The sequence below is a fragment of the Anopheles moucheti genome, chromosome 2 (assembly GCF_943734755.1).
Source record: "Anopheles moucheti chromosome 2, idAnoMoucSN_F20_07, whole genome shotgun sequence".
Classification (NCBI taxonomy): Eukaryota; Metazoa; Arthropoda; class Insecta; order Diptera; family Culicidae; genus Anopheles; species Anopheles moucheti.
This window is the reverse complement of record NC_069140.1, coordinates 67883514-67898130: the sequence shown is the minus strand read 5'-3', so window position 1 is coordinate 67898130 and position 14617 is coordinate 67883514. Positions and strand designations below refer to the sequence as shown.

The 14617-nt window shown below is 40.1% G+C and overlaps 1 protein-coding gene across 1 annotated transcript; it reads left to right on the top strand.

Moving 5' to 3' along the window:
• Window positions 1-377: 377 nt before the first annotated feature.
• LOC128309610 (somatostatin receptor type 2-like) lies at window positions 378-2201 on the top strand. The gene has a single exon (XM_053046044.1). The coding sequence runs from the start codon at window positions 431-433 to the stop codon at window positions 1922-1924; it is 1494 nt and encodes a 497-aa protein (XP_052902004.1). The 5' UTR covers window positions 378-430; the 3' UTR covers window positions 1925-2201.
• The last annotated feature ends 12416 nt before the right edge of the window (window positions 2202-14617 follow it).

Here is a 14617-nt window from a genome sequence, read left to right as displayed (position 1 = left end):
TTTAAGGCTGAAAAAGCAATCAGCTTATGGTTTCCCAATTATGAATATTATGCAAAAGAGGCTGCCCGCCTGCGCATATTCTTGGGAAGCTTTAGAGGTTCTGTCGTAGAATAATTAGGAAACCATTAACCGTATGTCTAATGGTTCGAGATTCCGACGATCGGAATATTTGCATAAGATGCTTCACCATTAACATTTTCGCTAACGTGTTTTTTTTCTGTTGTAAGCATTATCACACAAGAAATGCTTTAAGCACAAATTGTTTAAAATAACACTTTCTTTTACATTTCTCACTTTTTTCCTAAGGTCACGCGACGATAGCGAATTGAAATAAACATGACGGCAGTTTAGGAATGGCGTAAAAAAAACGTATGAACTTTAAACATTGGAGGAAAGTTTGAATAACGCAGTAGATCAAACAAACACCACCATGGAGGAGGGAAATACAACGTCATTTCTTCTCCTTGGAGAGTACGATTCATTAACAGACCGAAATGTATCCGCATTCGGTATTTACCTAGAGGATAGTGAGCAAAACGAAACGTTCATGGGCAACTTCACCTGTCCCCCGACGGACATGCCGACGACCTACTATCTGTTCATGTTCCTGTACGCGGTCGTTTGCCTCGTAGGTGTGCTAGGCAACACGCTCGTCATCTATGTGGTGCTCCGGTTTTCCAACATGCAAACCGTTACCAACATGTACATACTAAACCTTGCGATCGCTGACGAATGCTTCCTGATCGGGATACCGTTCCTTATTGCCACCATGCATATGAAGCGTTGGACACTGGGCGGTGCTATGTGCAAAGCGTACATGGTGAGTACTTCCGTCACGCAGTTCACATCATCGATTTTCCTGTTCATCATGTCCGCCGATCGGTACATTGCCATCTGTCACCACATCTCGTCACCTAAATATCGGACGCCGCTGGTATCGCGAATAGTGTCACTGCTGGCGTGGCTCGCATCCGCTCTGATCATGCTACCGATAATGATCTACGCCGACGTGATAGAACAGAAACCAAACACCTACTCGTGTCAGATACTATGGCCCGAAACACACGGACATCTTCCGGGCTATACGTTCACCCTGTACTCGCTGATACTGGGGTTTGTGATTCCGCTTTGTTTCATCATGACTTTCTACTGTCTGGTGATACGTAAGCTGCGGAATGTGGGTCCCAAAACGACGGGAAAATCTCGCGGTAAACGACGGTCGCATCGGAAGGTAACGAAACTGGTGCTCACCGTCATCACCGTGTACATCCTCTGCTGGCTGCCCTACTGGATATCGCAGGTCGCGCTGATCACATCGGACTTCGAAACATGCAGCACGAGGTTGGATCTGATACTGTTCCTACTGGTGGGTTGTCTCGGCTACATTAACTCCGCCATCAATCCGATCCTGTATGCATATCTGAGTGAGAACTTTAAGAAAAGTTTCCTGAAGGCCTGTACCTGTGCAGCACGGGCTGAGGTGAACGCACAGCTGAAGCTGGAGAACAGTGTCATGCCGAAACGCTCACGCACACGTACCAACTCCGACACGACGCAGTTAACTACTGGTTCCAAAGTGCAGCATCGGTTGCTAGTGGAACCGACGACGACCGCCACTACCACGACGGCGGCTTCGTGTGTTTCATCCAGAAATCCCAGTCCCCCGCCTGCTCAACCGCAGCGGAATAACCATCTCCTTACCGTACCTGGTACACCTGCCTGCGCATCCACCAATGGTAGTAGTAACAATACTTACAGCAACCATAATAATAACAATAATAATGATATCAGTACCACCAATCCAATCAATGGCAATGCCAGCAGTGGGAAGAGTGATCATACTAACGATTCTTACAACGCAAATCAAAATGTAAGCGTTCTGTGTGGAAACGGTTTGGACGAGCAGCTTGTCAAACTAACGTAACTCGTGTAAGGCTTACTCCGGAACATACGCGCCGTGAGAGTTTAGGACATTTAAACTTTTTTTGAAGCTGAATTCGTCAAAATTTTATTTACTAGTTACAGTAAGGGCTTGTTAGACATTCAACCCAAGGAGGAACAGATTTCACTTAGCAGAAACATCCACACTAGCAGTCGAACGAATCTAGAATCGAATACTTGATAAACATTGTTATATAAACATTGCCAAAATGAACATAACAAAAAAAAAACGCAAAGATGCACGCAGGTGTAGGAGAAGAAATGGTAAGGAAAACTTATTTATGTGATAAATTAATGTTAACGATGTCACGAACCATGAAAGAATGCATGTGTTTTTGTGCTAGCATAAGATCAGGTACCTCCGATCCTTCTGGGATTGTGAGATTCAATGATGACCGCTGCGTCACAATCTCTTTGGATGCGTTCAACAGTTCGTTCAGGCGCTGTCGATCGTGCGTGATCGTGTGTGAAACGATGGCAGCGAGCCAATGCACACGCGCCGCACGTAATAGCAGCTTCAGCAGGGGTCGTGCATCTCATGGAGTCAGATGTGGGATGGAATTTTCTTCCTCGATTCTGCCGCACCGGTAGCAAATGGGGAAACATTTATGATGGATGACATGCTGCAACTCGTGCATCACAGCAAAACACATTCCCTACGGTTTAGATGATCGGGCCGGAATTCGGTTACACAAACTTGAGCTCACGAATTCCGCACCAAACGCTGGGCATGCGGCAGAATCGAAAGAAGGATCCAGCAAAACACACTAATTCACATATACTTAAAAAGGCAGCACAACATTTTTCGAAATTATAGCACTTACAGGCATAAATTACGACTACGATTACGGGGATGATGATGATGTTGATGATGGTGTTCATTGAGTGCCTTGGTAGCACGTGAAATATTTATCGCTTTTATAAATGGGGTCGAGTGGGTTTAAGCTATACGGATTTGTTTAATTTATTGATTGAGATAGATTTTTCCCTCTCCCATGTGGGCACGCGTGTGTACATGTCGGTTTCCATACGCATCTCGTCCTCACACTACGAACTTGCAATGGCCTATCGAACTTTGCCATTCATTCCCGGTTCGTTATGTTTGCGTGCGATTGGTGTTTCGATGGGTTTCGATTAAAATTGTTTGATTGAGTTGTGCCGGCGTCAGGTTCGATCAAATGCATTCATCATCGGAATTCATCGCATGGTTAATGGAGCTTTGTTTGGGTTGAATTCCGGCTCGCAGAAACCTCACCGACAAAAAAGACATTAGTTTTTCCCATTTGCTGTCCGGATGGATCACAGCTGGAAGCATCCAATAGAGCGGTGTGCAAGAGGGAAGGTAGAACAGAACAGAACATTGACAGTTGAAACGTTTCGTTTGCATGTTTATGGGGCTATGGAGAATATATTAATCAGCGAACGGATATAGTTTAGTGAGGTGGTAGATCAATTAAGCTAGTGCATCATCATACTTCATCATACGCACGAAACGCGCTTGTCGGTGTTGAGCCAATTTCGAAAGATGTTGCTTGCGGTGGTATTAGAGCGCATTCGAAGAGATTTTTGAACCGATTGATCAAACCTGTTTCTGCTAGTTCAAACGTACGGCATAAGTGCTGATGGTTGACAGGGGATTAGATGTAATTTTAGTAGCTAAAGTTTCCTCCCCGCTATGATGTTACGAATTAGCGAGCGTCGAAACCCAACGAATAGGTTTTTACAAATCATAAAACCAAAGCCATACCTAACGGAAGCTAAGTGGGTAATTAGAAAATCTTACGCAGTATTTTTTTAAACGATACAAATCAAACCTAAAACTTCGTACATTGTGATCCACATTTTATCGGATATAGGTGATAATGTCGGTGTATGTCTGCAGGTATTTTCCCTTGTGGAAGTTGACCGTCGACAGGAAACAACAACAACAAAACACTGCTGAAACAATAAATTGCGTTTTTCTACCGGAAACGAACCGTTTAACTGAAGGTAATTCACACACTATTGATATATAGGTACAGGGTAACGGGTAGTGGAATTGTTCGATTGTCGTTCTCTTGTATTCGAATGGAATAAATTTCCTCTCCTTAAGGAAACAATATCAAACGTCTGTACCGAATTTAATAATATTTCATTGAATGGAATAAAAACCGTAATAAGGACGTAAAAGGTGTCCTGTATTTGTCCCCCATTGTTGTAGAGGCTCTGTGCAGGTAAGTTGCAATTTTGACAAAAAATCGATATAGTGTTGTTATGACGAATATATTTTAAAGTTTTTCTACGCTGTTCTGTACTTTGTTCACTCAATCGCAGAAGAATATTATGAAGAAATTTATGTTTTCAACCTTCTTTACCTCAGGAAAGTATTGCTAATGCATTATATTCCTTATTTGCGTGCCGGATTATTCGTATGTCTTGCAGGGAAATATTTGGATTCGCTGGATCCCATTCGTTCGCATACAAGTATCTCTCATATCCTTTGCTAAAGGAAAGGATCAAAACGAAACCATTAGGGCATGAAATTAACTAATTACTATCAGTATTCCGTCGGAAGCATTCCGCTAGACAGGATTGAAATAAATTGGATGGCTACAAAATCCCTTCCGATTCTCCGTTTCTACTCGACTGGCTTCCGGTCGGTTCCAGTTGCAGCTACCATTGGGCGACGATTTATCTTCTGCACGTAAATTACCGGCTCGCATTAACCGGCGACATACATTTGCAAAGGGATGTGGCCGTGGTGGCGGTATGGCACGAAACTAAACGAATAACTTTGATCGTTGACTCGTAACGGCATGTGCCCGGAGATCTGTTCACCGCTCACGCATAGTTTGGCGATTGATCATCCCGAAAACCTAGATACCCCCGAAAATAGTACACCAAACGCTTGCATTCCAACCGAACTGTAAAGCATGCGTGTGATTAATTCCGATACCGAAGTTTCACAAAAGCAGGAAGCTCTGCGCTCTCGTTTTTCGAGATAAGAATGTCACGAATCTTATTTCACCAGCACAATCAAAGCGTTACACGTTAGATGGAAGATAAATAGCGTGCGTAAGTTATGGTGTAGTCGAATTTTGTAAATTGTTTAGGCATCTGGTTTGTTTAAAGGTTCTTATAGTTTATGTGACCTAATTCACCCTGTTGAGTTAGGGTGTTTGATTTCAGTAATTTGATCAAAATAAATGTAATATTTTTAAAAGTGTGTTGTTTGTCTTTGCAGGATATAATTTACCTCTCATTTGAAAAAGAAATAGGAAACATTGTATTGTTTCGTTGTAACGTGGCCGATAGCAATACCAAGCAATGTAATATGAGAGGTTGATTAGTCACGTGCAAAACTAGATAGGCAAACACACATGCAAGCCATATGGGATAAAGAGAAAGCTTACCTTAGCAAAGCACACCCCTTTTGCACATTACTCTTAATGTACAACACGACGGGAAATGTCACGCAATGTTAACATAGCGAACGCATTGCTCGCATGGGGTCGTGTCATAAACATGTTGTAAAATTTATAACCATCACTCATTCTGATCATCAAGTAGAATGGTAATGGTGCAATATGCATGCAAACAGTTTCATAACTTTGCATAAATGTATTATTAACAAGACTCCTGAGAATAATGGATCACGAGGTAAAAAACATTATAAACTAAATAGATCTATATCAATTTTGATTCTATCAATAAAGGATAATATTCAGCTTAATGTTTCTTTTCCATATGTATTGAATTAACGCCATTCAGCATCCAGCGTATCCAGCTAACGTAGGCCAACGTAACAAATTTTTCATAAGTACAAAGTGTATTTCCACAATTTCCACAAAAATTTAAGTGAAAGACGGCGCATCAATTGAGCGTGAACAGATTTGCGGATTTCGAATAAGTGTCTCGTGTTGTTTATTTGCATAAACAGAGCGTCGTACGTAATTTATTCAATTGAATCCCAGTACTCGATACATTATGGAATTGACCAGGAGAATCGTGATATGTGATAAAAATTCCAAATGATATTTTTTATTGCAATAGCATATCTTTGGAACTGATGCAGGACGAAAACATGCGGCAATGATGCTTTCTCTTGCATTCAACTACGAAAGGTTATTCGGTGAAACTTTTTCTCCTCGCAGTAATATAAACGAAAAAGTGCATCGAAATCAATGTATGATTTATTTTACGAAACCTATCCCACAGCACAATCGCATTACTCCAGAACGTCATCCCGAAATGGCATACCATTAGTCTGCAAAGTTTTTCATCGGTTTCTGCATTCAGATGGTAGAAGGGCGGACTCCGACCGCCGGTACGATATGCCCCACAGTCCAATTAATTCGGACCCGCAGCGGCATGCAGTGCCGGGTGCACCGGCGCTCCATTGCATCGGGATCTGGACCGGGGGTTTTCCAAAAGTGTCAAGTGTGTGTCAATAAAGTCATAATAACCTTGCCAGCTGGAAATAATTGCCCCTCTGCAAACTTTACGTGTTTATCTTTCTGACACGACGCTACCGACACCGAATTGATTGGATTAATCCGGCGAGAAGCGCCTAGTGGGTATGCAGCAGCTTAGACCTGCGGGTGCTGTGATAGTGCGGTGTGTCAGTATCGGTCGTCAGCGTGGTCGTCATCGTATGCGACGAGTGCGGTTGCCTGGACGTGGTAGAAATAAGAACAGCTGCCGGATCGCAGCACCATCGATGAGAGTTTTTCTCCCCCCGAGACGATGGCCACCGATATTGCAGGCAATATTGATTCAACCAATTGGATAGGATCAATACTTTTATTTCGTTGGCTTGTCATTGATTTTCTTCCACAGCGGACAGGAAGTGTTGCGAAGGAAACCCGCAGGACATTTGTACCGACATGCAGTCGAATTTTTTTCAACAGCTGGATACTATGATGCACTATCGGGCAAGCCCGGTCATAATTACACTTTTTATCTCTGATTAAAAATTTGATACACCGATGTTACAATGTGTGAGTACCTCGCAAAATACTAGTTGTGAATTTTGAGTTCCTTACAGTCGGATTGTAAAGAAAATACAAAAACATTTTTAGTTTACGTTTAAAGGAATAAAGCTTGGCCCTGCAAAAGTAGTTCCATTAAAAGAGAGCATGGGAATATAAGGAATTTGTGAGAATGGAGAATCTAAGGACATAAAAAAATGTAGAGCACGATACGAGCTAAAGTTGAGTAACATCAACCAGAACCTTCTAAAGCGCTTTTGATAACGCCATTTGCTTGGTTTTTGTATCACTTATTACGACCCTGGGTCTGGGTCGCAAATATGTTGAGTTGTTCAGAATATGGTTCAAGAACATTCTTACAATTAATTACAAGCTTCTTCCAATCAAACAATAAAACGTTGAAAAAAAATTATATATATTTTGTGCGGTAGCTGATGATGACACTGGTCTTTCACACGACAGGTCTGGTTTCAAATTCTATCCGGACTGTTCCCCTGTTTTAAAGAATACCAGTCATGAACTATTAGATCGTTAGAAGTGAAGTTACAAGGTTTTTTGCTACGAAAATTCTCCAATCAATTTCAGTTACTTTCCTAACGTTTTCAGCTTTAATCCGACATATAATCTGATCCGAACTAGTCAAACTTGGGCAGCAGACAAGCGGAGTATTAAATGAACTATTAGCGGAGTATTACTTAATTAAATGGCTATATTTAAGCCACTTTTATTAAACCTTAAATATCTCAGTATAAAAACAAATCGATTCCAATGCCACTGCCGATTTGAATTAAAAAAACACTTTCATTCATTATTAATGTTTGATACGAATGAACCTCGGTTTTGTATGAAGGTGATTTATTATAAAACAAATGTTGACGCATCTTCTAAAACGGCCGGGGAAACTAATTGGCAGAAGACGGCGTTCAACCGTGAACGGTTTAGCGGAATTCTGCAGCAAACCAAGATGGCGAAGTGGTAGTGGTTGCCGTCGAACAGGTAAGTAAGTGTTCAACTAAAACTTTTATGACAACGGTTGTTCTCAAAACGTACCATAGTGCATGGCAACGAAACCAGTGGAACGAAGATCAACAAATGCACAAATCTGGCGAGTTTGCAGATGTATTTTAACTTTGTCTTTCGTACTCATCTGCTCTACCCCGATAGACTGTGTACCGGGCAGTTCCACTTTTGCAAGCGTCAAAGCTGTTTATCCAACTCATGGCTTGGCGACAGCGAAAGGTTTCCTTGCCGACTGTAGCACAATAGCACTTCATGGGATGCGTTTCCAGCCGGGGGTAAATCGTCCTCGGAACGCATCCTACAAAAGCGAACCAGGATGCTACAGAGGAAAGCGAACGAAAGCGATATCCGATAAGAAAACAATGGCACTACTGACCGGTACTGAATGTCCCACGGTTTCTAGAACAAGGTACGGGAGCTAGTCGGGAGTAAATGGGTTGAAACGAATGTGGGCAAGATTTACATTCAGATTGATATCCTACTGTTTCGCTGTTGAACACTACAGGCAGCAATTGTTAATCTAACTTTCGTACGTGATGTTTAGCAAGTTTGAGAGATTTACCATATCAAGCAAACTAATCTGAACGGTGTAACAATTTCAGTATAATGAGTTATTAAGATATAAGAAATTTCAACAAAATATGCCTTATTTTGCAGCTATCTACGGTATATTTAGTTACTTTAAACAGTGTAGTATAGTTTCAGTTTAATCACCAAAAATCTCTTGAAATTGAAAACATACTCTAAACCACAGTTAACGCTATTTTGCCAAGAGCATATTTCTCAGCTTGACATGTCCCTCTGGTCAACGCTTCACGTTCTGTTCGGATGCAACAAGGTGAAAGCCAGCCCTATCCGACATCTACGTTATGTTCGTCCGGATGGGAGTTTGAGCTACATTTCAGATCGTATCCGTGCATCGTCGGAAGCCTGATGAATGGGGCCGTTTTGCATTATTAAGGTAGCACAACCCACTCTCATTATCGCTGTCAGGGATGCATATCAATGCAGCCGCGTTGATCCGTACCAAGTTAGAAGACGGCGCTAGAGTCGGCGGAGTGGCGGAGAGTCAAAACAGGAAGACATAAAAAACTATCGCATTGCAAACGAACGAACGTGTGAGTAAATTTGTGGCAAAACCTCACGAATACCGATGGAAATGTTTAGTGTAACCCGTGCGCGTGTTGTGTGTGCTTTTCTTTTCTTTTTCATTTTGCTGTACCACAAAACTTGCTCAGGATAAAAACTGATGATAAGCTTAGCGTTATTCGTGTAATTTGCAAACCCTTTTGTGAAGCTTTCTTAGCGAGACCGCATTTGTTGTAAATAGGTACTTTAGGCTTGTCGGTAAAGGGTCCCGACAAACTGGTTTTTCTGTGCTTGACCCTTGCCACAGGAAGAAGGATACGTGGAAAATTGAATGCATAACAGTGAAACATAAGCGAAGAGAAAATGTAGTGCAAAAACTTAAAAACCGGGAAAGTGGTTTTCCTTTTATATAGCTGCGTATGCATATGCCAGGTATTGCAACACATTGCACCTTAACGAGACGTTATGCATTGTAATGATTTTCGCAACATGGAAAAAAACATGGTGACTGTTGTATACCATCAACCAACGCCACTCGAATCGTGGAGGTTTGAATGAAAAAGGGTAGGAAAGGAAAAAAAATAGTCCTCTCAAGCGGTAGCGATTATTTTGCTTCAAAGTTTTCCACCACCTTGGACGGCATGAATCTGTTTGGTATTAATTCAGTTACAAGAAACTCTCTTGAGTGAAGAAAAATTTGCGGTTGATAGCGGTGGGTTAGGATAAAGTTTTGCCAGTGGATATTATCGTGCACTGGGCTGTGTTATTGTTTCTTTCGTCAGATAGTTTGCGAATTAAATTAAACTTGTTTAAGTTGTTTAAGTGATTGTATTTTAGTTTTTATGTTTACTTTAAAATAAACACAGTCAAGCCGCCTACTCAATCAACATTTTTCATTCCTCTTATTCGTGCAAATAAATGTAACCCATTGGGCTGTTTAATATCGGGCTGAATATGACAATGTAAATACTTTAAATGAACGTTATCTTTGTAATAGATTATTAAGAGCTTCGTCATTTTATACTATGATATATTGATTGATCTCTTATTTAAAGTTTAAGTTACTAACCTACATACATAAATAAGCCGTGTACCTCGTGCTTAACTGGTTTTCCCAAAAACTCGCGACCTGCAGAGTTTTACGAATGTAAAATTTAATATTTCATATATTTAATTTCATATTTCATATTTAATTTCTTATTTTTCTAATACAAAGATTGTATTTTGGACGACTTTCAAAATAAAAGTACCTATATAGATATCACTTCAGAATTTATCGACATTTGTCTGGATCTGTCGGCAAATTCACCGGTAGCGTTTCTGTTTATCTGCTTAATCTTCGGCCTGAGGTTTTCCGTTGTCTAATTTTGTAACATTGTAATATTTTAACGAATTTTATAGTATTTTAAATAATTCAACACTATTCTATATTCAAAGTCATTTGAACTGTAATAAAACAAATTTTTCATTACTCTTACAATAAAATCTACTCAAAATGTAAATACTTTAAGCCACCTTTAATACTAAGAACACGTTACTCGACAGTGAACGGTTTAGAGGACTATTGCAGCGGCCTACGCAAAGCGGTTGTAGCTAATGATAAGTAAGTAAGGAGGAATACTGGAAATATATTTTGTATACCTATTACAGAGGTCTTTTTACGTACAGAGGTCTTTTTACGTAAAAATTGAAAAATTTAGAGACCAATAACTAAGTGATGCCTAACATTCAGTTGTGTAGTTGAAAACCTTTCAACGAAATGAAAGTGTGGTGTAGCAAATCAGATACAGATTATTGACAACGTGGTGATAAACGACATCTAAGAAAAGCCTTAAATAGCCTCAACGGTGTTAAGAAGATTGGGTTACCGTAAAACACCGTCCATCTGCTTTGGAGAATGATGCGTGACGTTTCGTTTTTTTTTTTGCTTAGAAAGTTATTTCTTACCTGTCGTGAAAAATGATTACACCCTTAGCCATTTTTCTGCCATACAAACGCATATCATAACGATTTGTCACACTGACAAAGGTCACAACCGGATCATGATGGTTTTTTCCACTTCAAAGCTTTCAGCATTCGTTTTTATTGAACAGTTCGCGTTTTTTTTGGCTATTGTTGCAGTCCCTTTTGGAATACTCATCAATACTCGGATGAGATTTTATCCTCAGTTGGGTATAAATAACACACAAAAAGCTGTTTAGACCAATCGTACTTCGGTGAACGGATGAATGGATACGTTAGAAAAAATGTAGTCAATGTTCTTTCCAAATAAAACGTCACCGTGCATTACTCAAAGTTCGATGGGCGTAAGCACCATCATTTGGAAAATAAATCGGTTGCAACATCAAACAGATTAGTTTTGTGAAACGTAACAGCGACAGTAAATCTGGCGTAGAAATGTACTTCAAAACTCGTGATGTAAATAACGTACAACGTTATGCTGTTGCTGTAATACAGAACTGTTTCACATCAAATCGGTGTACTTGATGAAAAAAGTGTGTATGCATGGCTGAAGCCGCGGCCACTAATTACGAACGAACCAGCGATTAACCACACTCACACCTGGATAAACAGAGAAGACTGATTACGATCTAATGTTGGCTGAAGGTTTAGTGAATTTTGCTAATTATGTGGCTCGTAGAAAGTGGTTTGTTTACATGCCGTAAGCCATTTGTAAAGGCCTGTGGTAGCTTTACAAAAACACACATTCTCACATTTTCTCAGAAATTACAAAACTTAATAATAGTTTTTTACATCGAATAAGGTTATCTTGTTTCAACCGAGTATGTCCAGGATAAGGCAAATTTGAAGGAGGAAATACTTTGAATAAATTGTACAAAATTTAACATACGCAGAGTTAACAAAATGACAAATTACGTCATCATCAATTAAATAGATATATAAATAAATTAAATGCTTTTTTTGTTTAATGAACGTTCAACAAGTCCATATAGTGTTAGTATCACCAGGCTCTATTTGTATTTGCCACTATTTGTATTCGTCGCTAGCGAACTTATAATGCGATTGTAAAACAATCGTTTTCTTTGCTGGTGTCAATTCACTCAATCTACTCGATTGACTACAAACCACCGTCTAAGAATCCTACCCGATTGATGTAAGGCACAGGAGCAAACGTCCACACCGTCGGTAGATTAGTTACCGTACGGTGTTTTCCACCAAACAAAATGCAACGCATATATGGGTATGCGGGGATCCTTTAGACCATCTTCATCATTCGTCACTGTCAGCGCCACCCGAGAGAAGCTGAACAAATCGATCAGGGAAATGTAACTGTAACGGAGTAGCCACCGTTCAAGTGGGTGCTGGTGACCTGGTCCGTCGGGGCCGCATGTACTTCTGCAAATGCGGGAATAGCAAAACCATGCGAGCACGAGCAGAAAGGCGCTCTCGGCGAAGGCGTACTTATGCTGGGGATGATGATGGATTTCATTTGGTACAGTTCGCTGACAGTGATGGTTTTGGTTAACATTAATCCACCATCATGTCTTGCACTGCTAGAACATTCCACCATCGGTATTACAAGCCACGGTACAGAGGCAAGAAGAAACAGACAAAAGAAAGTGCGAGAAACATTTAAAAATAAATTGTTTACGGAGACCGGTTACGATCCGTCTGATTACCGCTGGTGAGGGAAAATGGAACGAGTGAAGACGTAAATGTGCGTGACCATTCAAGAAGTAGCTAATTGTGTTTTTATCCAGGCAATTTCGTTCATGAGGCCGATGATTAATATTTATTTTTAATTGGGCATATGAAAAACTCACCCCAAATTCATCAATCACGCGGATTATGGGTATCTATTGGACCAAGCGCATCCTGAAGATACCTAAAATTTGTTATTACTGGTGAATGTGTTTTAATTATTTTCATAGCTCATTCAATTAATGTTACACTTAAAGTTTTCCCACTTATATTCAATAAATTTATTACGCTAAAAAATTGCGATTGTAACTGCTTATATATATATTTCGATTATCCTTTTCTACATGATTTTCCAGATCTCATTTAAATGGAACTAATAATTAAGAAACGAAAGAAACACATTGTATGATAGCACTAAAATTTAATGCAGTGCTCTAACATCGGCAAACAAAGTAACAATTCCGTTCAAACTAGCCAGACAAACAAGACACAAAAAATTGTTATCAATTTGAAGTAAATTTCAATCAAGTTCCTTCCCTTGGCAAACACGAAAGGAACTTTTTATTATTTTCCATCAACTATTTCTCATTTTCTCCGTACCATCAAGTTTTACGTCATTTTTGCGAAGCTTCATTCAGTAAGTTGGTAATTGTTTTCCTTTCGCCATGTTTGTCCAGTGTCGGGGAAAGCCCTGCCAATTTCGTTTGGAAAAGCGGACGTTCGTCAAATACTGTAGTTGTGCTTACGGTTTCGTTTTTAAACAAAAAAAGGATCTTTAAAATCTTTCATCTGTTGAATGATTGTTTCCTGCCTGCCAGGTCATAAATCACTCACTAAAGTTGTGGCAAATTCTTCTGAATGGTACCTTTTGCAATTACACTTTTTCACTGTATGGGTGTTTGTGTGTGTTTTTTTAAAGACATCTCATCTAAAAAACGTCTTATTGAATGGAATGTGTGGTGGCTCTATGAAAACGATTCACCAACGAGTCGACTGTTGAGACGTTATGCAAATAAAAACGTTACATTGAGAGGAAAGTAATCTCTGGGATAGAGCGATTCTGGCTGGTTTCTTCATTTTTATTCATTAAATCGATAACTTTCCGGTTGGCTGACAAAACGGAAACCACCAACTTGTGGAGTGTCCAGGCAATCTTTAAGAGGTTCTTGAGTTTAACGATAGTTGTTTTTTTTCGTCGGCCATCAGTTGACGTTCTGCCAACATTTTCAACAAGCATCAACCCCCACCAGAGACTCCGAAACCGGCGGTGTTTGATTTCCGTTTTTGACCCGTCCGGTCGGCAGTAGCAAAATGGTAATTTAATGGACACTGGGGAAAAGCGAATTAAGAACTATGCTTTCGCAACCAGAGCCAGAAAACTGCAAGGCGGCGCTGGATGGCGACCCAGATTGGTTTCGGGTCATTTTTGGGCACGGTAATTTATGATCTGATTTAGAGTAACGAGCACCGGTTCGGTGTCTGATTTCGCTGAGATGGTATGGTCGATAAAAAGGGGCTGCGTCTAGAGATTAACTGTTTCGATATTGTTTACGACCGAACGAGTTTGGGAATCAATTTTCAGGTTTTTTCAATTTTATGTCGCCTCGAAACCTTTTGCAAAGTTTTGTCACGAAACTGAAGCGCTTGACGTTTATTTCATAACAAAGATAGAGAGAGTGACACACTGTGGAAAATCATGAACCGCAGCAACTTTCAGGACGTATTGATTTACATGAACAATGAATAGCAGAATAGGTTTTGCAACCTTGGTGCACAATAATCATGTTTAAAGCACACGGAATCATTGTTCGGATTGTATAAGTGAAATCCTTCGAGGTAATGATCGATGGCTTGCAGAATATAATACAGCCTGAGTCGCTCAAAATAATTTTCAACAAATTAAAAAAAATGCGTAATTTCGTTTGTTTAAATAT

What these genes read in the sequence shown, in the direction of transcription:
- LOC128309610 (XM_053046044.1), top strand. Translation starts at nt 431, where the DNA reads ATGGAGGAGGGAAATACAACGTCATTTCTTCTCCTTGGAGAGTACGAT.